The 23,538-nt window shown below is 42.2% G+C and overlaps 1 protein-coding gene across 1 annotated transcript in view; it reads right to left on the bottom strand.

The window, feature by feature from the left end:
- Nucleotides 1-23,538, bottom strand: part of ZNF609 (zinc finger protein 609) — a 231,649-nt gene that overhangs the window by 185,806 nt on the left and 22,305 nt on the right. Inside the window, exon 2 of the mRNA XM_049852644.1 lies at nt 10,681-11,554. Within this exon, the coding sequence (XP_049708601.1) occupies nt 10,681-11,427 (747 nt within the window). The 5' untranslated portion in view covers nt 11,428-11,554. The remainder of the gene's footprint in view (nt 1-10,680; nt 11,555-23,538) is intronic.

Raw genomic sequence — 23,538 nt, 5'->3', positions numbered from 1 at the left:
AATGATGAAATTTGGCACTTATGTAATGATGTAGTCATCTTTCACTTTGTGATCTGATGTAAATTATCCTCCATTTTGTGATGTATTATAAAAGTTATGGTCCCATTTGGGAGTGAGTTTTCTGTAATGTTAATGAGGCAAAATTAGCGTGGGATGGATCTTAGGTCACCACCTCACTAGAGAGTGTGACTCAAGTCACCACCCTTACCCCAGTAACCACCCTTATTCAAGTAAGCTCCTTACTTGAGTCATATCTTTTATCTTAGAAGAGATAAAAGGAGAGAGAAGTGTGTGTGTAGGGTGAGGGGACACATACTACCACCAAGAAGAGCTAGAACTGTAGCACCTCCTTTGGACTCGGGGTCCCTGCACTGAGAACCAACTAGACCCTGGAGACAGAGAGCTGTAACACTAGAGACAGCGCAAGACGGTGAGAAGTGGCAGCAAGTGGGACACAGAACCAGCAGGAGACTGGGGCAAGATGGTGAGGTGGGCCTCCTGGCCCACTGAGCAAGGCAGTTATGATGGGTGTGCCAACCCACAGAGCGAGAGGGCCGAGCGCCTCAGGGCCAAGGTTTACTGGTAGAGGGGGGTGCCCCGGGCACTTACTGATGGAGCTAAAGAGATCTGTAATGCTTGCCTAAGCAGGGCAGAGGCCGGCCAAGGGGCCAATAGGCCAAGGGCTGGAGAGAGAGGCCTGCCTGCGGGCACAGCTGAGAACAGGCTGTCCTGATCAAAGAACTGTATCCAGAGTCATTTCTGATTCTGAACTGTAACTTGCTAGTTCCCTAATAAACCCCATAACAGTGAGTATTGTCTGTGATTTCTGTATGGCCACTGCAACGAATTATTGACCCTAGCAGAGAAGTAGAAAGTGCCATGGGAATGACAGCTGGTGTCAGAATTGCTAAAACTGTTGGAGAGAGGAGATATGTCTGACCTCCCCTCACAGGAGTCAGCCTTGGCTGTTGATGCTGGTAATGATTCTTTCTTCCCCTCCTGAAGTTAGAGCAGGTCAGACACCTCCCCCATGCCATTTTTTCACCTGTCATAATAATCAGTATTCTAATTACTACTCTTCCTTAGGTATGAGATTTAAAATTCTACCAGGGACCACTTTATATCCAAAAACATTTAATTCTCTTTTTGACTTCAAAGATATTGCACGTTTAAAAAAAACAAAAAAAGTATAGAGACAGGGTATGTCCACTGTATCTGTGAGGTGATGCTCTCTCTTCCTTTAACAGCATGTTTAAAGGGTTGCAGGGTTTAAATGTGTCCCTTCAAAAGAAAAAGCAGTTGAGAAGCCTGAGCAGGCAGTAAGATATTTAATCATCACATAAATCTACCGTGGAGAGCATAGCTCCACCTGGAAATGGCAAAAAGAAAGGGCAATTTTAAGAGTTCCCTGGCTAAGGGAATTACAGGGATTCTCAGAGGCATTACAGTGCAGCCAAAGTCCTTTCCACAACAGGAGTGATTTTTAACCAAGAGGTATGTTAAAAGCACCTGCTGAACTTTAAAAATACATGTACATGCTTGGGGTTCGTAGCCCCAAGGATTTTACTTCAATAGAGGACTTGGTACCACAAGGTCTGTGACCCAAACTTCAATTTCTCTAATTTCATGCTACTTTAGTTGATGTAAGTATGATGAATATATACACCTCCTTTCTGCAACACTCTCTGTACCTTTCACTAAGGTTGATTCAGTGCAAAGCTAAGTACCTGAGACATCAACTGTAAATATCAATTCTGAGCTGGGCATCAATTTATTAAAAAACTTTTTATAATGAAGAGAACCCACTATTAACCAAAAACAGAGCCCAAGAATAAATTTAATGGAATGGCCAGGTCTGGCTCATCAAAACACACTGTATTTGCCACTAGGGCTAGAACCCAGTGGTTAAAAAAATAATTCGTGTATTTTTCTGGCACACAGTTCAACTGCATTCTCCCAGTGGACAGCATTTCAAGTTGGAAACAGACCACCTCCGAGACCTAAGAACTGCCTTTTTCTTCCCTACAGCTAGTGATAAGTTCACAAACAGAAGTATCTCAATCCATTCTGCTCCTGACTGTTCAGGCTACCAGTAGGAGTGCGAACCCCCTCAAAAAGGCTAACGTCTGCACTTTACAAGGATTGGGTGGGAGGGTGCAAAAACTTTCTGAACTAAAACAATCATGTCATATTCACCTTTAATCCTTAGAAAAGTAATTCAGAAGGAGTTGGGAATATACCAAAGAAACTGACTTTAATGGAGAAGAGTTAAGGAACAGCCATGGTTCTTCAACCTGAGATCACCCTCTACCAAAAGAAGCCTACCCAAACCGTTCCAAACTAACCGGTCAATCAAACAATAAAACCTCAAACCTCAATGGCTCTAAATACTCTGAATCAATCTCTCCCTCACCCCTTCCTGGAAATCAGAAGGAGTTGAAGTATTAGCTATCATAAATTCATTATTTTCCAAAGCCTCCAGGGGCTTAATTCTCCAGTCTCTAAGGAGATCCTCTCCCCTTGATTTCACAGTGACCATGCAACTCAAAGCTAGTAACATCAGTAAACAGCTACCATTTATTGACAGGCACTGTGCTGAGTGCTTAACCTTCTTTATCTCAATTAATTCTCATGGCAGCTTTATAAGTCAGTACTATTATTAACCTTCACATTATGGATGAGAAAAGTGAGGTTTAGAAAGAAATAATTTGAATACCTCTCTGCCCTCAAAGTCCCAAGCCCTTATGTATTCCTTACAATTCTAGGTTTCTGTAATTTGTCCACATACAGAAAAGATGTATCAGGATATCACTCACAGAAAACAAAATCATAACTCTCTCTGCGGTTACGTTCTAGTCCTTGATGTTTTTGGAGAATTTCATCTTCAATATTAAGAAGAAGGAAACCGTGGTGGCATAGTGGTTAAGTGCTACTGCTGCTAACCAAAGGGTCAGCAGTTTGAATCCGCCAGGCGCTCCTTGGAAACTCTGTGGGGCAGTTCTACTCTGTCCTGTAGGGTCGCTATGAGTCGGAATTGACTCCATGGCACTGGGTTTGGTTTTTTTAAGAGGAAAGCATGCTCTCAAACTTTAGTGTGTATCACAAGCAATGGAAACGCTTGTTTAAAACACAGAATGTGGGGCCTTAACCCTGGAGTTTCTGATTTGGGGGCGTAGGGTGGAGCCTGAGACTCTGCATTTCTAACAAGTTCCCAGATGCTGCTGATGCTGCTGGTAACAGGGCCACTGTTTTATTAGAAGGGAAAAGAAAGTAATACCCTCATACCTTGGCTGTCACCTCCTCATGTGAAAACACTTCCCTACTGAGCACTTCCAACAAGAGAGCTGCTCAGGGTTTAAAAATACTTCCAGGGTCTGAAAGCTAAAGACTCCTTTCTTTTCTCACTCCACAAAGGCTCCAATAGCACCAATGATCTCGTAAGACAGTGGAAACCCACAAGAAGGAAAATTGAGGACAGAATGGTAAACTCTGCCCAGGAACCTTTCTTACCATCCACATTCTACTTCTTTAGCTCAAAAAGTCATTTCTGTGAGTTTCCTAGGGCAAGAGAGATCCCAAAAAGAAAAAAAAAAAGAGGAGGTTGTTTTGTAATATCTACCCCCCAAAACAAGGACTAGCTACTAAAGAATAATAGAAATTTGACCTAGAAACAGGAAATTTCAAAAAGCTCTAAATTCCCACCTGTTTCTATTTGTCACATCATCCTCCATCTCAAAAAGGAAATTCCTCTCACACAAGACTGACCCAAAGTCTCCACTTTCCTGGGTGGCTTAAACATTGACTATGTCAATGTCATCCAGGATGAAAGACTTCAGGAAATAGAATTTGTTAAAAAATGTCTCCTCAGCCAACTAGGGAAGCTTCTTACTTGGGTGGGTGCTCTCAGCCATGACTGAACTGTACCAAGAAAAAGATATTTTAAAATATTAACATGGTCTGGCACCTTCCTGATGCTAATGCTTCCAGGCCCTTCCCAATGGCACAACTGGGAAATTAACTGAAGAGAAAAGCAATCTCCCTCTGCTCTCTACTTTCAGATGCTCCTCCTCCCCAGCTTTGCCATGCACAGGCTCATTCTATGCATACACACAGAGACAGAACATGCACACATGCACACAAATAACTCTCGGCAGGAACCAAAAATCAAAGCCTAACCCCATGGTTTTTAAGTGAGCAAGTCCAATTTCATTCTTTGTAGCTCTTGACACATGCTGGCTGGGAGCCGTCTGGATTTTTTCTGCCTTGTTCCTGCACCAGAAGGCTCTGCACTGCAGGTCAGGGGATGATAAGGAAATGAACAGTGTAATTTCCAAGGCCTCTGAACACGACCCTGTCAGCAGCTCTGGAGGCGGGTTACTCAAGCATGGCTTGAAGAGTGAAAACCACAGAGAGGAGGGCTCAGCCAGCCAGCAGTGGCAAGATCTCAGCTGTGCATGTTACTGCCACCTCCAGCCTGAAAGCCCAAGCCCTGCTGCCTGTCTGGATCAGCTCTGCTGGTAAAAGTTCTTATACCCAAATGGCAAAAATACAAGCTCACACTGGGGGAGGATGATTAAGGACCAGGACTTAAATTTCCCACGCACTCTTGTATAAAAACAAAAACACTTAGTGCTCTCCAGCATCTATGAGATTGTACATGCTGGCAAACCCACGGTAACATCTATCCAATGTGCCCAACCCCACATTACGGATATGGCCAGAGAGAAAATTCGACTCATATGAAATCTGAAATTCAACACGCCATTTCAATACCCTCTGAAGCCAATTTTTGATCTCCCCCCTCCTGCCAACTATAAACACAAGGGGCTTTAGAACACATCACTAACATACAAATTCCCCAACCCAGCTTTGGAACTTCTTCTGAGCACAGTGCTGAAAGTCTTAGCCAAGAAACATGTTGATCTACTCAGATGGGGCTTTCTGTAGAGTGGGATGTTGTTATACTTCAGCCCATTATTGCTGAAGGCAGACTAAGACATATTTCAACTCAAATCATGTTTTTCTTTTTCCCAAAATTTACCGAATGTTCCCTGTGTGTCAGGCACTGTTATATGAATTAACTTATTTAGTTTCACAACAACCCTGTGTAGGTACTGTTATTTTCCTCATTTCACAGATGAGAAAACTGAGGCAGAATGGTTAAGGAAACTTGTTCAAAATTGCTAAGTAATAAGTGGCAGAGTTGGGATACAAACCCAGGTGGTTTGCTCCAGAGTCTATACTGTTAACCACTAAGTTATATGTAAGAGTTGATATGAAATCTAAGTTTAAAAGGCTAGTGTTTTCAGTTAAAAGTGGCTGCCAACGCCCATCTTCTAAAGAAATTTCACAATGGTTCTCAAACTTTAATGCGTATAACAATTATCTGGAGAACCTTCTGGAAGTGCAGATTTCTGGGCCCTTTCCCAAAAGACTTGTTTAGAAGATTTGGGGCAGGGTTCAAAACACTGCATTTTTGATACTCAGGTGATGTGATGCAGGTAGTTTCATGGGTCACATTTTGAGAAACTGCTCCAGATGGTAAACTATAAGCCCCCCCAAGAGCAGGGGCCACCTCTGTTCTATTCACCAATGTATAGTCGGCAGCAACCACAGTGCCTGGGACCTAAAATGCACTCATTTAATGCACTGAGTGAATGAAAAGTGAAAAAGGTATCCAACAATATATCTTCTCTTTACAAAACAGTTAATAATATCCACCAAAACCCGTTGCTGTTGAGTCGATGCCAACCCATAGCAACACTATAGAACAGAGTAGAACTGCCCCACAGGGTTTCCAAGGAACAGCTGGTGGATTCGAACTGCTGACTTTTTAGTTAGCAGCTGAGCTCTTAACCACTGCACCACTAGAGCTCCAATAACATCCACAATACGTTTAAATGTAAAGGTCTGCCTATTAGTGATATGTCCAAGTGAGAGGCACTAGGGCAGGGGAGTTTTCCTACCTGTGACTGCCAAATAAAAGAATGGACTGGCAATGCCTCAACTACAATGGAAATTAGGCTGAATGGGATATTCCAGAACACACACACATACACACACACACATAAAGGAGCCCTGGTAGTACAGTGGTTAAAGTGGTTGGCAGCTTACCAAAAGGTCAGCAGTTCAAACCCACCAGCCCTTCCGTGGGACGATATGGCAGTTTGTTTCTTTCTGTAAAAGATTTACAGCCTTGGAAACCCTACGGGGCAGTTCTACTCTGTTTTATGGGGTGGCTATGAGTCAGAATCGACTTGATGGCAATGGGCTTTTTATGCACACACGCATACAACTCAAAGAGTCAAGCTCAAGGTAGCAGTTTAAACGTTAACTTTCCCTCTTTATATAGGAATAGCTATAAATGATTGTTCTTTGCAAACATCCTCATCTTACCTAAAAACCCTAAACTAAAAGCTACTTTGTATATTGGGTGTCTACAATGCTAAAGTCACTATGAAAAACAAGTGAAAGCAGTCTTGGAGTCTCCAGGCATTTATATCCAATGTTCCTAAAGTTGTCTTTAAAGTGGGAAAACATAAAAGTCCCCATGACAGTTAAAGATTTGTTAAGAATTCTGAGTAACTGCATGTCTTAAGAACTTGGCATCTAGAAACCTGGCTTCTATGCCTGGCTTTTCCACTGACTACCTGTGAAACCCTGGGCAAGTCACATGATCTCCTGGTCTTCATTTCCTCTTCTACAAAACGAGGAAATTGGACCAGATAATCTTTCTCTGGGCCCTCCTTGAATTACAACATCCAGATGGAAAGCAGAGCTGCTGGATGAAAAAATAAATTAGGCTCAGGCTCCCTTGTAGTTACAGAATGCATCCCTGTCTCATACAAATAACTTCTCTTTAATTTCTTCCATGAAGGAGAAAGCCTGAGGGTACTGGGCTTCAGGAGGCAAGGCTGACTGCTATGCTATCAACGGCTGAGAAAGAACAGCTAGGCAAGGAGAAAGGCGTTAAGAGAGGAAAGCCTTGGATCATAAGGAGTAAAAGAGACCTGAGCTTGGTTGGGCAATGAGGGATTGCAACGCAAGAGGACTGAGCTGGAAGGCATAAACTAGGGCTGGAAAACAAAGCCAAGGGCAAAGGAAGATGCTCTTGGAACACAAGGTATGATAGCAAGCATGATCAGAACAGCAAGAGAGCAAAGAGCACATCTGATCATTTTCTTTGTATCCTAATCTAATGCGGAGGTGGTACGTGTATGCAGCATTCTGAGAGCAGAAGCTGAGACGCAATCACAGCGAAAACAGAGTGCAGGGGATTCCTCCTGCAACAGCTAAAGAGGGGCCGGGGTCCTTCGGGTTGCAAACTTCTAGATCCTTTCACCACTGCAGCCTACTGGTTACTTTATATGATGTGGAAATAACCCAAAAACAAAATAAAGGGAGTCTCAACTTAAACTCCCAGTCATAATCCCTGACGAAGTTGGCATAAATAGATCATTGCCGTCTGTGGTTTGTAAATTCCTTTTTCCTTGCCTGTCAGAGTGGTGACACAAGCACTAAGCTGGGGACACTCAGACAGGCACCCTCTCTCCTCCCTATCTCCCTTCCACTCTTAACTTTAACAACCTATCAATCAAACCAAAAGCTAGGGAACAGGCAGGAGCCGGAAGGTTCTGTCTTGTTTATTCCTTAACATTCCCTCCCCCAGCACTTCAGCTGGCAGGAAGTCAGAGGCAGGAGTGTTCAATAACAGCTCAGGGAAGCAGCAGTTGCTAAGAGCCATCTCTGGTCTCTCCTAGAACTCTGGAAACAGCACAGGGAGCCCTGCCAGAGAGGTGTGTGGAGCAAAAGTCAGATCCCATGAAGGGAAATCCACATCCTTGGCTGACAGAAAATTCTCTCAGCCACAGCCTAAGATATCTAACTGGAGAGAGAAACGGCCCTGAGGTAGATAGTTTGAATACTCAAATTTTCCTCATTAGCTTGTGGTACAGGTGACAACTCTACCCTACGCCACTGGCTCCACTGTCTTCTATTTCCAAGTGGGCAAAGGCTCCGATCAAGATACTTTCCAAATTTTATGAGTTTCCCCTCTTTACGACAGTTCCCAACTATGAGTGCACAATTCCTAGATTATATCAGAACATCTGTTTTGGTTCTGTCGGTTGTCCCTACATGGAATGAACATTCCAAACCAGTTAGGCCATAGGCAAGTCCGCATCTCAGAGAGAAAATCTTGAAGAAGTTTTCAAGACTTTGCTTATAAGCTATTGTATTAATCAACAAACACTGACTGAGCACCTATTATGCCCCAAATCCTGGGGTCCCAGTTTCTCAAAAGTTATTCCATGGCAGGGTTCTTAGCTTTCTGTCCTTTAACTCGCTTCTTCTTTCCTCCCAGTTCAAAAATGCTCTCTCCCTGCATACCACGTTTTTATCTCCTAGCAACTTCCAAACTTTATTTAAATATTTTTTCCAATGGCCAAAGGCTTTATCAAAAGGTACCCTCAGAACCAAACTGTCTAAAAGGGTTGAGGGAACTGCGGAAGTAATTGAGAAAGCAGGCTCTTGCTTATGGCAACATTAAACTGTACAGAAAATTTCTGCTTCTAAAAGTACTTTTCAGCAATTTTATCTTTCTTTCAAAAACTGAAGCACAGTCTCTCTCCCTTTTCTCTCTCATTCCACTGCCCTGTTCTCACAGTCTCCCTGGAAGACAAGGCTCATAGCATGGCTACATTATTAAGGGTCAAAACTCTTTGGCACCAAGGTTTGATTGTACTTAGCTGAATGTACTGCATCTTTCAGCCCAAATATTATCCGAAGGGCGGCCAACTAACCAGCCCCTGCACCTATATGGAGAGAAAATGGGTTCCATTTGCTTCTCTGCTGGAGACCATCATGAAATCCCACATGAAGTTGCTGATGTTGTCAGGTGCTATGGAGTTGGTTCTGACTTGCAGTGACCCTATGTACAACAGAACAAAACACTGCCCAGTCCTGTGCCATCCTCACAATTGTTGCTATGTTTGAGCCCACTGTTGCAGCCACTGTGTCATGAGGCTAAGCAACATTAATCCTTTCACCCACAGACAACTACTGGCTTTAGAAGATTGCAACACGAGTCAACTGTTCTAAACAGAAAAGAAAATGAAGGCCACTCTGAGAAGTGCTTCTCAACACAGAAAGAACTGATATCTGTAATATTACCACCAGTGATTATGAACATGGATATATGGCAAGAATTTCCTGAAGCCAGATACAGGGAACAGCCTAATGGGCCTGGAACAGAAGCAAGAACTCCTGGTACTCCTAGGCCTCTTTAAAACAGTATTATCCATCTGTACCCCAGAGAAAATGGCAACTCACAGCCAGCACAGGATGAGCCATGCCAGTAACCAGCTGGAGCTTGACTCTGCTGAGGTGGACCATAGCATCTGCCACCTAAACACAGGCAGCCTCTCTGGCAGCTGCCACTGGTAAAAGGGAATGAACAATTGTGTTATTAGTGGAAGAAATTCACAGCCCTGTTACCAGAGAAGCCCAGATGTTGCTAAGAGCTACAGATGTGCCAGAGGCAAAGACCAAAATACCTACAGCAAAGAAAGCGCCTACTACTTCTAGAATCCAGGCACTGAAAGGGCACCACCACCCAAACATACATATCCAGCCCCTATTTATTAACACTTACATATGGAAATAGGTATTCCCTGCTGCAGCTGATGTAATTACAGAGAAATCAATTTATACTGCATCTGCTGGGATCGACTGAAAGCACAGGGTGAGCAGAGCACAGAGCAGAAAATCAAGAGCCAATGAACAGCTCATTACCAGGCCAGCTGCTCTACAGGAAACTATAAGCTGCTGAAGTTTAAGGCAGCCTGAGCTGAGCCTAGACTCACAGCTACTCTGGCTCCACTTCCTGAGACATGAACTAAGAGAATCTTCCCAGGAGGGACTCAGCCTTAACCTCTCCTGGTGCTGCAGGCGCCTGTCCTTCCAAGTCAAGCAGGAGGCAAGGTATCATTACACCATTTGGCAGCTATTAAACCACCAGGATACTTTGATTCCCAATTGTTGAGAGAGATACCTGGCCATGAGCTACACCTTTAACGGCCAAAGAATCTGTTTCTAAGCCACCCCTTCATAGCCACAACATCATTCATAATCTAAGTTCCTCACAGTGTGGTCAGTACCTCCTACACCCAAATTGTGCCCCTTTGCTCTTCAGTAGCAATCAATAGAACAACGAAATCAATGAAACTCATTTCACCCTTTGCAGCTTAGGCTTCAGAGACCCAGCAGCACCATTTATCCCATAAGATTGTGCTCAACCTATACTTATAATTGAGAGATGAAATATCAGTCAAGCTGGGCACCATATACAGTTCTGATGCCAGTTTCTAGTAACAAGTGTCTGAAGTGGGACAAAAACAAGGTGGGAGGTTCTCTACTTGGCCTACAGAAAATTCATTCTACCAAATAGCTGCCCACTACAACAGATATCCTACTCCAAAATGTCTAGGCCTGCTGTTAATGAGTCTGTAGGGAATCCCCTAATTTGGAACAAAACCACATTATCGTTACCAGCTGCTCTGACCTCGTAATTGGTCATTACCCACAAACTAATAAGCCTCCCACAGAGTGCACACAGCATTTGGCGGTTAGTCTAGGGCAGTTCTGACTGGCAGTGGGCAGCCAGATCTGGCCACCTCTTACCTTTTCAGACTTGACTTTCTTTAGCGGCCGACACTCATTCTCCCCTTCCTCTGGCTCCGGTTTAGCTCCCAAAGGATTGAGCGCTGCCCCAGGCTCAATAGCTATACTCCCAAGTGGCTCCACAGCTCCTGTATCCACCCCTGCACTTCCATCATACTGACCACCCCGTCCTCCCAATGGAACCGGCTGGAGGACCCCAGGATCCTTTTCTGAACAAGTCCCCACTCCTTCGCTTCTCTCCTTCTTGCTCTTAGTTGAGCTGTTCTCCTTCTCCTTTTTGGAGCCGGCTACACTGCGGGATGCCTTGGCCGCCTTCTCTGAGCCCTTGGGAGCAATAGCAGCAACCAGGGTTCCTGCATTGGCACCATCTCCTGAGCGTCCCTGCACCTCCTTCTTGCTAGCTGCCCCTTCACTTGGCGTGAACAAGGAAGTCCCTGGAGTAGGCTTGCTAGTGTCTTTGCCACTCTTATTCCTTTTGGATTTCGATTTGCCTTCCTTCCCTTGAGGACCTGGCACTGGGGTCACAAACTTGATGTTGTCTGGTAGTGTGGCCACAGCATTGGGAGCCGGTATCCCCACCTCCTTTGAGCCTGACATTTCCAGTTTCTGCTGGTCCTTTTCCAGATCGGCGTCCAGGTCAATGATGAGATTCCCTACTCCAATGTCCCATTCATCCCCACTGTCGTATGTCTCAACCGGGTTTGCATCCACTCCTTTCCCTCCGGAGGCTCCACTGCTCAAGGACATCTTAGAGTCAACGTCCCACCTCAAGATTCAAGGCTCTTCCTTGCCCCCAGCTTTCCTATTTTCAGCTTCAGCTATGTTCTCAGACCTGCCACAATGGTCAGTATATGCCCAGTGGACAACATCATTGCTGGAAAAAGAAAATTTAAAAAGCTGTTAAAGGAAACAATATATGCAATGAGACAGGCTGAAATAAACTCCCACAGACCAGATGTTTCCTATAGAGCTATCACATCCCAATGGACAAGACAAAATAGGTTGAATTGTATTTCTAACCAAGTCACATTGGGCCTAGGGAAAAGCTAATTCCCACTCCATCTCCTCAGCGGAGAGTACAACATTTCTAATTGCCCAGTGATTCTGTGGTGAGTCTTATCTAGGAGTACTCTAGAGTTAGTTTCCCATCCCTGAGAGACTTATTTCTACTACCACTGCCAGCTAGCAATCCTCCCTCAATCAATACAGGCCCCATCATCATATCACAGATTTCAGTTTCAGCACAACTGTACTCCCCCTTTCTCCTGGCTTCTTCTGGAGTGATCAGAGACTCAGACATGGCCTAGCAAAGGCTTTATAGGCCCTCTACTAACAGGGCCTGTGCCAGTTACAAATAGTATAGATTCCCTGTCATTCTACTGTCAGGAGACAAAAAAGTCAGTATCGATGAGAGTAAAAGAGAAAAGCAAGCAGAACTGGCAAGAATGCAAATTCATAATAGGGCCAAAGACTACCACTGGAGAGCACAATCCTCAAAGAGATCTCAACCAATCAGCCTAATGGACGTTCCCACTTCCCACTAAAACCCCTATGAAGACACAGAAAAAAACAATAATGTATACCCTATCAAAAATTGGAGACTATCAGAAAACCAAATGCCAGAATGTGGGATAATACTTTATTTTCTGATGTAAGATTGATGGCACTGTATTGACAAACACCAGGGCCTCAACACATGAAACAGAGACTGGCTTTAAAAAAAAAGAAAAAAGGGTTAAAAGGCAATTTATACCTCTCCATTGTCTCCTAATATACGAGACCTGAGGAGCGTACCATCTAGAAAACCTGGCAGCCAACATATATCATCCAGGTATGATTTTACAATAAAGTAAAAAAATTGTGTCCTTGCTCACTGCCTGTTTATCAACTTTCAATATCCATTCAGACAATAACTCTCATAAGCAAACTGGGCAGAGAGAGCAAACCAGTGGTGGCACAATGTATCCCACATGTGGATACCTAACAGGTAAATGCTACAGATAGGACAGAGATAAGACGGTTAATACTTTTTCAGTGTCACAGATGTCATGCTAGGAGAGCAGAGCTGTCCCAAGTGAATGCCTGCTAGAAACTAGAATTAAGAGTAAGAGGTATGCACATTAATCTCCCATTTAGCAGTAAATATGAAAATATGTCCATTATGCAAGTAGACAGCTTAGCGCCAACAGCAATTGACCACTGTTTATTAAAAATTATTAGCAAACATCAAGTCTAGATAGATCTTGCTTCATATAAGGATGAGCACAAAATGGCGGGGAGAGGAACATGACGTAGCAACTACGAAAAAAATGTCACTCACACAGGGAGCACAACAGAGAACCCTTGAGGGAGCAGGAGATCAGTGGGATGCAGACCCCAAATTCTCATAAAAAGACCATACTTAATGGTCTGACTGAGACTAGAGGAATCCCGGCGGCCATGGTCCCCAAACCTTCTGTTGGCACAGGACGGGAACCATCCCCGAAGACAATTCATCAGACACGAAAGGGACTGGACAGTGGGTGGGAGAGAGATGCTGATGAAGAGTGAGCTAATAATATCAGGTGGACACTTGAAACTGTGTTGGCATCTCCTGTCTGGAGGGGGGATGGGAGGATAGAGAGAGTGGGAAGCTGGCAAAATTGTCATGAAAGGAGAGACTGGAAGGGCTGACTCATTAGGGGGAGAGCAAGTGGGAGTACGGAGTAAGATGTATATAAACTTATATGTGACAGACTGACTTGAATTGTAAACGTTCACTTGAAGCTCAATAAATGTTAATTAAAAAACAAAAAAAATGATTGCAGCAGTATATCGACAGGGAACTGCCAGAAATTCAAGCCAGATTCAGAAGAGAACATGGAAAAAAAAAAAAAATGTCACTCACAAAGTAAAGGAAACATGACCTAAAGAGTAAGAGAGAATACCTCTGAAAATAATCTAGAATTCTGAAGAAGTGTTTAGTAAACTGTTTGGAATTCTCAACTACATGAAACAGTACTACAAAAAAAAACAGCACATATTAATTCATTCAAAAATTTCTTATTATCTATTATGTACCAGGCACTAAAGTAACCAAAAACCAGTTGCCATTGAGTCGATTCTGACTCATGGAGAACCCATGTGTTGCAGAGTAAAATTACGTTCCACAGGGTTCTCAAGGCTGTGACTTTCCAGAAGCAGATCACCCAGCGTTTCTTCTGAGCACTTAACCATTTGCACCACCAAGGGTCTCCCTGGGCACTAAACTAGGTCCTGGGAATACAGCCGCAAATAAGACAACAAATAAGGTCCTGACGTTCTCATAGAACTTAGAGTCCAGTACAACATGATACTGAAAATAATACCACTGTGAGGGGCAGAGAGCATTTCTGGAAAAGGGAATGCTAACTGAATCTATACCGTAGAGGATTATTACAGCACGGTTCTTCCCAACACCATAATTTATCACCTCTGTAATCTTTGCAAATGTCACTAGGCATAGCGCATAACCCACATACACCTAAGGCTTACCTACTATCCTCCAGAGCTGTGCCACCATCAGCACGTAATTAAAACATTAAAACAATCCATGTGTGTTTGTCCTTGGAAAAACAATAAAACTTTCCTTAGATTCAAAAGACTTTCCTCTAGGATATCAGACACTAATGAACAGCTACTCTGCAGGAGTATATAAAAGAAAGCATATAAAAATGAGTGCTCACTGACTGAGAGCTTCTGGCAGTTCTCACTCTGCTGTATTGGCTGATCTGAAGTACAGGGCAGGATAAACAAAGTATGCCAGTAAGGAAGAGAGCACATAAAGAAGATAACAGGCTGAAATGTAAAGATATGAACTAAGAGGAAAAGACAAGGGGCTATGACATCAAAAAAGAAAAAAAAAAAAAGAAGACTCAAGGAAACAAAAAATGCAATAGTATTAATTAAAATTCATACAGAAATCAGAAAAGCACCAAATTGGCAAATAGCTAAAGCATTACTGAAAAAGGAGCAAGTAGGAGGCCTCACACTTCCCGATCTCAGAATTTACTAGACAGCCATGGTAATCAAAACTGCCTAGTACGGGTACAACAACAGACACACAGACCAATGGAAGAGAACTGAGAAACCAGAAGTCCACCCAGCTATGGACAGCTGACTTCGACAAAGGGTCAAAGTACACTGAATGGGGAACAGGTAGTCTCTGTAACAAATGGTGCTGGCAAAACTGGATATCCATTTGCAGAAAAACAAAACAGCATCCATACCCCATGCCATACACAAAAAAGAATGCAAAATGGATCAAAGACCTAAATGTTAAACCTAAAACTATAAAGTTCCTGGCAGATAACATAGGGACAAAGCTAGGGGTTCTAATTTATGGCATAAATACACTAACAAATATAACTAAAAATGCACAAACAACGGAAGATAAACTAGGTAACTGAGACCTCCTAAAAATTAAATTCTCATGCTCATTAAAAGACTGTACCAAAAAAAAAAAAAACCCCACAAAACAGATCCTGGTGAGGTTGCAGGGAGATTAGAACTCTTATACACTGCTGATGGGATTGTAAAATGGTACAAGCACTATGGAAAACAGTATGGTGCTTCCTCAAAAAGCTAGAAATAGAAATACCATATGACCCTGCAACCCCACTCCTAAACATATAACCTAGAGAAATAAGAACAGTGACATGAACAGACATATGCACACCTACGTTCACTGCAGCATTATTCACAACAGCAAAAAGATGGAAACAACCTAAGTGTCCATCAGTGGATGAATGCGTAAACAAAATGTGGTGCATACCTACAATGGAATTCTACGCAATGATAAAGAATAACGATGAGTCCATGAAACATAACATGGATGAATCTGGAGGACATTATGCTCAGTGAAGTAAGTAAATCACAAAAGGACAAATATTGAATATCATTTTTATAAAAAGTCAAAAATAGGTTTACACACAGAAAGCAACATTTTTTGAAGTTTACCAACGATGAGAGAGGGAGGGAAGGAGAATCACTTACTAGATAGTAGACAGGTTAATTCTACTAAGGGTAAGGGAAAGGCAATACACAATAAGGGGGAAATCAGCACAACATGACCAAGATAGATGAAGACATTGATAGGTACACAAGAATAAAGGACAACTACAGTAAATGCTATAACTTATACAGTTCTGCAACGACAGTAATAACCAAAAATTTGTGAGTGGTTACTCAGGTAGATATATATGCTATATAGGTGTAAGAGGGCATATGGAAGTATATGCATGTGCATATACAGGTATAGTTGTGGGTACCTGTATATACGTATTTGTATGTGCTGCATATATATTCACATATATAACACAGCACATAGGGGGAACAGCTATGGAAATTTCTCAGACATATCCAAACACCTCATGGGACTGAGTTCTGGGCTTGAAGGCTAAGGACCATAGTCTCGGGGGACATCTAGGTCAACTGGCATAACATAGTTCATTAAGATAATGTTCTACATCCTAATTTGGAGAGTAGTGTCTGGGGTCTTAAAAGCTTGCAAGCAGACATCTAAGATACGACTATGGGTCTCTTCCCATCTGAAGCAAAGTAGAGTGAAGGAAACCAAAGGCTCAAGGAAGCAATTAGTCAACAGGAGTAATGGCCCCCAAGAACCCTAGCCTCCTCTAGCCTGAGAGCAGAAGAACTAGGTGGTGGCTTGGCACTCAGCTACTACTACTGACTGCTCTGACCAGGAACACAATAGAAGGTCCTGGCTAGAACGGGAGAAAAATGTAGAAAACTCAAATTCATAAAAAAAAAAAAAAAAGAGACCAGACTTAAAAAAAAAAAAGACCAGACTTACTGAACTGATAGAGACTGAAGGAGCACCTGAGACTATTGCCCTAAGACACCCTTTTAACCTGGAACTGAAGCTACTCCCAGAGGTCACCTTTCAGCTAAGTAATAGGTTGGCCTATAAAATAAACAAGGACACCTGTGAGGAATGTGCTCCTTAGAATAACCAACTATATGAGACCAAACGGGCAACATTTGCCCAAAAGCAAAGGCAAGGAGGGACAGGAAAGCTGGAAGGATGGAAAGGGAGAGGACAGGGTGGAAATGGAGAGAATACGAACACTGCGGGGATAGTAACCAATGTCATGGAACCATCTGTGTATGAACTGTCGAGTGGGAAACAAATCTACCATGTAAACTTCCACCTAAAACACACTAAAATGTTCAAAAAAAAAAAAAGCAAACTAATGGACTACAACTATCCCAGCATCCACCAGGCTGAGTCTAGAGCAACTAGACGGTGCCCCATTACCACCACCAACTGCTCTGACAAGTATCATAATCAAGGATCCTGGACAGAGTGCGAGAAAAATGTAGAACAAAATTCTAACTCACAAAAAAAGACCAGACTTACTGGTCTGACAGAGACTGAAGAAACCCCAAGAGCATGGGCCCCGGACATCCTTTTAGCTAAGTAATGAAATCACTCCTGAGGTTCACCCTTCAGCATGAGATTAAACAGGCCTATGAAACAAACAATAATACACGTAGTTCAACCATATATACGAGACTAAATGGGCATACCAGCCCAAAACTAAAGACGAGAAGGCAGGAAAGGACAGGAAACCTGGACAAATGGAAATGGGGAACCCAAAGTCAAGAAGCAGTCAGTCTTGACACATCACGGGGTTGGGAACCAATGTCACAAAACAATTTGTATATTAATGAGAAACTAAATTGCTCTGTAAACTTTCACCTAAAGCACAACTAAAAAAAGAAAGAAAAGCACAGAAACAAAACTGTGGGAAATGAATCAGTGAATTACAAGAAAAACTGAGACATTCGTCCAGAATGCAAAGGAAAAAGGCAGTGAAAATAAAATAATAAGGGAAATTGAGAGATAAAGCAGCTAATACCAGTAAAAAGAAAACTGAAGAGACTAGAAAAAATAGAAGAGCAGCAACCTATCAAAGACATAATAAATGAAGAATACCTTGAGTTGAACAAAGATCTTGCACGCAGATTGAAAAGGCTCACTATATTTTCAGCAAATCAATTAAAAATGCCACATTTGCACACATTCTGGCAAAATTTTCAAACTACAAAGAACAAAAACTGGGCTGACCTCAGACTGCTCAGCAACATTAAATGTTAAAAGATAATGAAAAATCTGCAGGATTTTGAAGAGAAAGGCTGTTAGTCAAGAATCTAATACTGAGCAAAGCTGTTTGTCATATGTAAAAGAGAATTATTTTCAGCTATGTCTGGGCTCATATATATCCATCTTGTTAAAAATTACCTGAAGCACTGAAATTAAATGAAGCATAAATCTGAACAGTTTTTAAACTGAATTTTGTAACCTGAAGAGTAGCTCAATGTAGGTATTAAAAATTATTCCTGAAAAACAGCTGAAGCAAAATCTAGCATCTGTAGGAATTATAGAAGCTCAAAAACTTTTCAACCTTAACACCAACCAGGAAAAAAAAACGCTAAGTTATAAAGCTGACACATCCTCAAATTCCTTCTGCCCCTATTCAATATGCCAAGCCAATTGTTTTGTTATTTTTTTTCAAGTAAGCAAAAAATACTGCCATTATAGTTGTGTTTCTTCTCTAAAGAGAGCTGGGGATAAAAGGAATATTTGATGGTCTGTACTCATTTCCAAAAAGAAAAGACCAAAATGGATGTCAGAAGAGACTCTGAAACTTGCTCTTCAATGCTGAGTAGCTAAAGTGAACGGAAGAAATGATGAAGTAAAAGAAATGAACAGAAGATTTCAAAGGGTGGCTTGAGAAGACAAAGTAATGTGTTACAATGATATGTGCAAAGAACCAGAGTTAGAAAAACAAAAGGGAAAAACATGCTTGACATTCCTCAAGCTGAAAAAACTAAAGAAAAAAGTCATGCCTTGAGTTGCAATACTCAAAGATTCTATGGGCAAAATATTGAATGACACAGGAAGCATCAAAAGATGGAAGGAATACAGAGTCACTGTACCAAAAAGAACTGGTTGACATTGAACCATTTCAGGAGGTAGCATATAATCAAGAACCGGTAGAACTGAAGGAAGCAGCAGCCCAAGCTGTGCTGAAGGGAATGGCAAAAAACAAGGCTCCAGGGATTGACGGAGAATCAATTGAGATGTTCCAACAAACAGATGGTAGCATGGCAAGTGCTCACTCGTTTATGTCAAGAAATTTGGAAGACAGATACTTGGTCAATCGACTAGAAGAGATCCATATTTGTGCCCATTCCAAAGAAAAGTGAACCAATAGAATGCAGAAATTATAGAACAATATCATTAATATCACACACAAGTAAAATTCTGCTGAAGATCATTCAAAAGCAGTTGCAGCAGTAATATCAACAGAGAGCTGCCAGAAGTTCAAGTTGGATTCAGAAGCGGAAGTGGAATGAGAGATATCATTGCGGATGTCAGTTGGATCTTGGCTGAAAGCAGAGAATTCCAAAAAGATATTTACCTGGGTTTTATTGACTATGCAAAGGCATTTGACTGTGTGGCTCATAATAAATTAAGGATAACACTGCAAAGAATGGGACTTCCAGAACAGTTAATTATGCTCATGGAGAACGGAACATAGACCAAGAGGCAGTCGTTCGAATAGAACAAGGGATACTGCATGGGTTAAAGTCAGGAAAGGTGTGTGTCAGGTTGTATCCTTTCACCATACTTAATTCAATCTGTATACTGAGCAAATAATATGAAAAGCTGGACTATATGAAAACGAGGCATCAGGATTAGGGGGAGATTCATTAACAACATGCGATACACAGATGACAACACTGCTTGCTGAAAATGAACAGAACATGAAGCACTTACTGATTGCATTATGGATTGCACCTCAACATAAAGAAAATAAAAATCCTCACAACTGGACCATAAGCAACATGATGATAAATGGAGAAAATATTGAAGTTGTCAAGGATTCCATTTTCCTTGTATCCACAAACAACACCCATGGAAGCAGCGGTCAAGAAATCAAATGATATATTGCATTGGGCAAATCTGCTGCAAAAGATTTCTTTAAAGTGTTCAAAAGCAAAGATGTCTCTTTGAGGACTAAGGTGCACTTGACCCAAGCCATGGTATTTTCACTCGCTTCATATGCGTGTGAAAGCTGGACAATGAATAAGGCAGGCTGAAGATGAATTGACGCCTTTGAATTACGGTGCTGATGAAGAATATTTGAATATACCATGGACTGCCAGAAGAATGAAGATATATGTCTTCAAAGAAATAGAGCTGGAATGCTCCCTGGAAGCAAGGATGGCAAGACTTTCTCTCACTACTTTGGACACGTTATCAGAAGAGGCCAGCTCCTGGAGAAGGACATCATGCTTGGTAAAATAAAAAGAGGAAGACCATCATCAAGATGGACTGACACCTCAACTACAGAAAGACAAATAACCCAATTAAAAAATGGGCAAAAGATATGAATAGACACTTCACTAAAGACGACATTCAGGTAGCTAACCGATCCACAAGGAAATGTTCACGGTCATTAGCCATTAGAGAAATGAAGATCAAAACTACAATGAGATTTCATCTCACTCCAACAAGGCTGGCATTAATCTAAAAAACACAAAATACTAAATGTTGGAGAGGCTGTGGAGAGATTGGAACACTTATACACTGCTGGTGGGAATGTCAAATGGTACAACCACTTTGGAAATCGATTTGGCACTTCCCTAAAAAGCTAGAAATAGAACTACCATACGATCCAGCAATCCCACTCCTTGGAATATATCCTAGAGAAATAAGAGCCTTTACACGAGCAGATATATGCACACCCATGTTTATTGCGGCACTGTTCACAATAGCAAAAAGATGGAAGCAAAAAAGGTGCCCATCGACGGATAAATGGACAAATAAATGATGGTATATTCACACAATGGAATACTACGCATCAATAAAGAACAGTGAGGAATCTGTGAAACATTTCATAACATGGAGGAACCTGGAAGGCATTATGCTGAGTGAAATTAGTCAGTTGCAAAAGGACAAATATTGTATAACACCACTATTATAAGAACTTGAGAAATAGTTTAAACTGAGAAGAAAACATTCTTTTGTGGTTACGAGGCGGGGGAGGGGGGAGAGAAGTGGAAGGGTTGAGGGTGGGAGAGGGGTATCCACTAATTAAATAGTTGATAAGAACTACTTTAGGTAAAGGGAAAGACAACACACAATACAGGGGAGGTCACCACAACTGGACTAAGCCAAAAGCAAAGAAGTTTCCTGAATAAACTGAATGCTTCGAAGGCCAATGTAGCAGGGGTCAGGGGTTTGGGGATCATGGTTTCAGGGGACATCTAAGTCCACTGGCATAATAAAATCTATTAAGAAAACATTCTGCATCCCACTTTGAAGAGTGGCATCTGGAGTCTTAAATGCTAGTAAGCAGCCATCTAAGATGCATCAATGAGTCTCAACCCACCTGGATCAAGGGAGAATGAAGAACACCAAGGACACAAGGTAATTATGAGCCCAAGAGACAGAAAGGGCCACATGAACCAGAAACTACATCCTGAGACCAGAAGAACTAGAAGGTGCCCAGCTACAACTGATGACTGCCCTGACAGGGAGCACAACAAAGAACCCTTGAGGGAGCAGGAGAGCAGTGGGATGCAGACCCGAAATTCTCATAAAAAGACCAGACTTAATGGTCTGACTGAAACTAGAAGGGCCCTGGTAGTCATGGCCCCCAGACCTTCTGTTGACCCAGGACAGGAACCATTCCCAAAGCCAACTCCTCAGACATGGATTGGACTGGACAATGGGTTGGAGAGGGATGCTGGTGAGGAGTGAGCTTCTTGGATCAGGTGGACACTTGAGACTATGTTGGCATCTTCTGCCTGGAGGGGAGATGAAAGGGTAGAGGGGGTTAGAAGCTGGCGAAATGGACACAAAAAGAGAGACTGGAGGGAGGAAGTGGGCTGTCTCATTAGGGTGAGAGTAACTGGGAGTATGTAGCAAGGTGTATGTAAGTTTTTGTGTGAGAGACTGACTCGATTTGTAAACTTTCAGTTAAAGCACACTAAAAATTATTAAAAAAAAAAAAAAAAAAGATGGACTGACACAGTGGCTGCAACAATGGGCTCAAACACAGCAATGATTGTGAGGATGGCACAGGACCAGGCAGTGTTTTGTTCTGCTGTACTCAGGGTAGCTATGAGTCAGAAGCAATTGAACGGCACCTAGCAACAACAACAACTTATTTCTAGGTTCCATATCTTAAGTGAGATATTCTGAAGTGAAAGCATGTCCAGGAAAGTATAGTAGAAAAAACCTGGATACCATTTCATAGGAGGAAGGGTCTTAGAAAGTGGGATTCCTTAGTGTGAAAAGGAGACTACTGAGGGGAGACAGGCTGGTTAACTTCAAACAGATGATGGCTGCAGTATAGGACAAAGAAACGTATTCTGCAATGCTAAGTGCAGAAATTAGAATAATGAGTAGAAGTTAGAGACAGGTGTTTAACTCAGAAAAACTTGAATAACCTGAGATTTCCAACAATGACACACAATGCTTAAGGAGGCTGTCTTCATCACAAAGTATTGGAGCAGAAAAAGCACAATTACCTGTCAAGCAAATTGCATAAAGATTCTGCTACATGTGATAGGTTGGTCTGGACATGCCCACGATTCTATAATCTACGATTCAATAAAAGTACCTACCGAAAAGTGCTTTCTCTACTGGAAAATGACTCAGAATTTCTGAATAGATACAAAGAAAACATATCCTGAGAACGATCTTCGATAGTCCTGGTGTTCTTTTGGAAAGCCCCTGTCTTATTTTTCAGGGTATATGAGTTTTATTTTAAATAACGGTTTTCAAAAAGCACTACTTTTCAACCAGGTGACTTTTCAAAAATGTAGCTCTCCAAACCCAGCAGGCTTCATAGTAACTTTGGTGGTACATTTCCAAGGATACACCGTAGAATTGCCAAAGGTTCTTTAATCAGCCTGGCTACAGCAGCCAGCCACTTCCCACTGCTTCCTACAGCATCCCTGGCTTTATCCGGCTAGTAATTGTCTCGCTGACAGGTCGCTGCAGAGATGTTTAACTCCAGGAGGTAGGGTAACTAACATGCTAACTGGAAATGAAAAGCACTGACCTCTTCTTCCATAGCAGAGAAAGTGCAGAATCAGGAAACCACCACCATACGGAGACTACAGGCATTTTCCACTTGCAAGAGCTTCTGTGAATACTTTCCTCTTTTCCCTTGCTGCCTAATTGTACTTCACCTCCCTATCTAAGGATCACAATTCACCCGACTCTGTGGAATGAACTTGTCCACCATGACTTGTCGGTACCATCTGCGCTTTTGTTTCTGCACCTGATCACTAAGTAACTCCTCTCCATATGGATATGGCTAAGGGACTGAGATAGGTCATGATAATCACTCTCCAGACCCTGTACCAACCCAAAGCGTTCACTCTCAAAAGTAAGAGAAGTTCAAATCCCAGTTTCCTGTCTGCAACCCAAATTCATTTCTCAAGACTCCCAGACCACAAACTGGTACATGTGTAACTCACATGCTTCAGGTCATTAATTGCTTTTCCTAGTGCACAGGCCATAGCTTGCACCACTCCCCCACCTCAGAAATGAACAAGGCCTCTCTTCAAGAAGGCTAAGAATGAGAAAACCAGTTTTCGAGAGAGGGCTCTTGCCCGAGGGTATAAAGAGCAACTGACCCTGCTTATGTCCAAACATAATAATGAAAACAGTACTTCTCTTTCCACCCAGATAGAACTTGGTACCCATTCCAGAGAATTTCAAAACTAAAGTCTCTTTAATTGGTAACTACCCAAAAGACAATCCAGTCTAAGTAGCAAATTGCCCAATGT

The sequence above is a fragment of the Elephas maximus genome, chromosome 13 (genome assembly GCF_024166365.1).
Source record: "Elephas maximus indicus isolate mEleMax1 chromosome 13, mEleMax1 primary haplotype, whole genome shotgun sequence".
NCBI classification, from domain to species: domain Eukaryota; kingdom Metazoa; phylum Chordata; class Mammalia; order Proboscidea; family Elephantidae; genus Elephas; species Elephas maximus.
The sequence above is the reverse complement of the archived record's forward strand: the minus strand, read 5'-3'. Positions and strand labels throughout refer to the sequence as shown.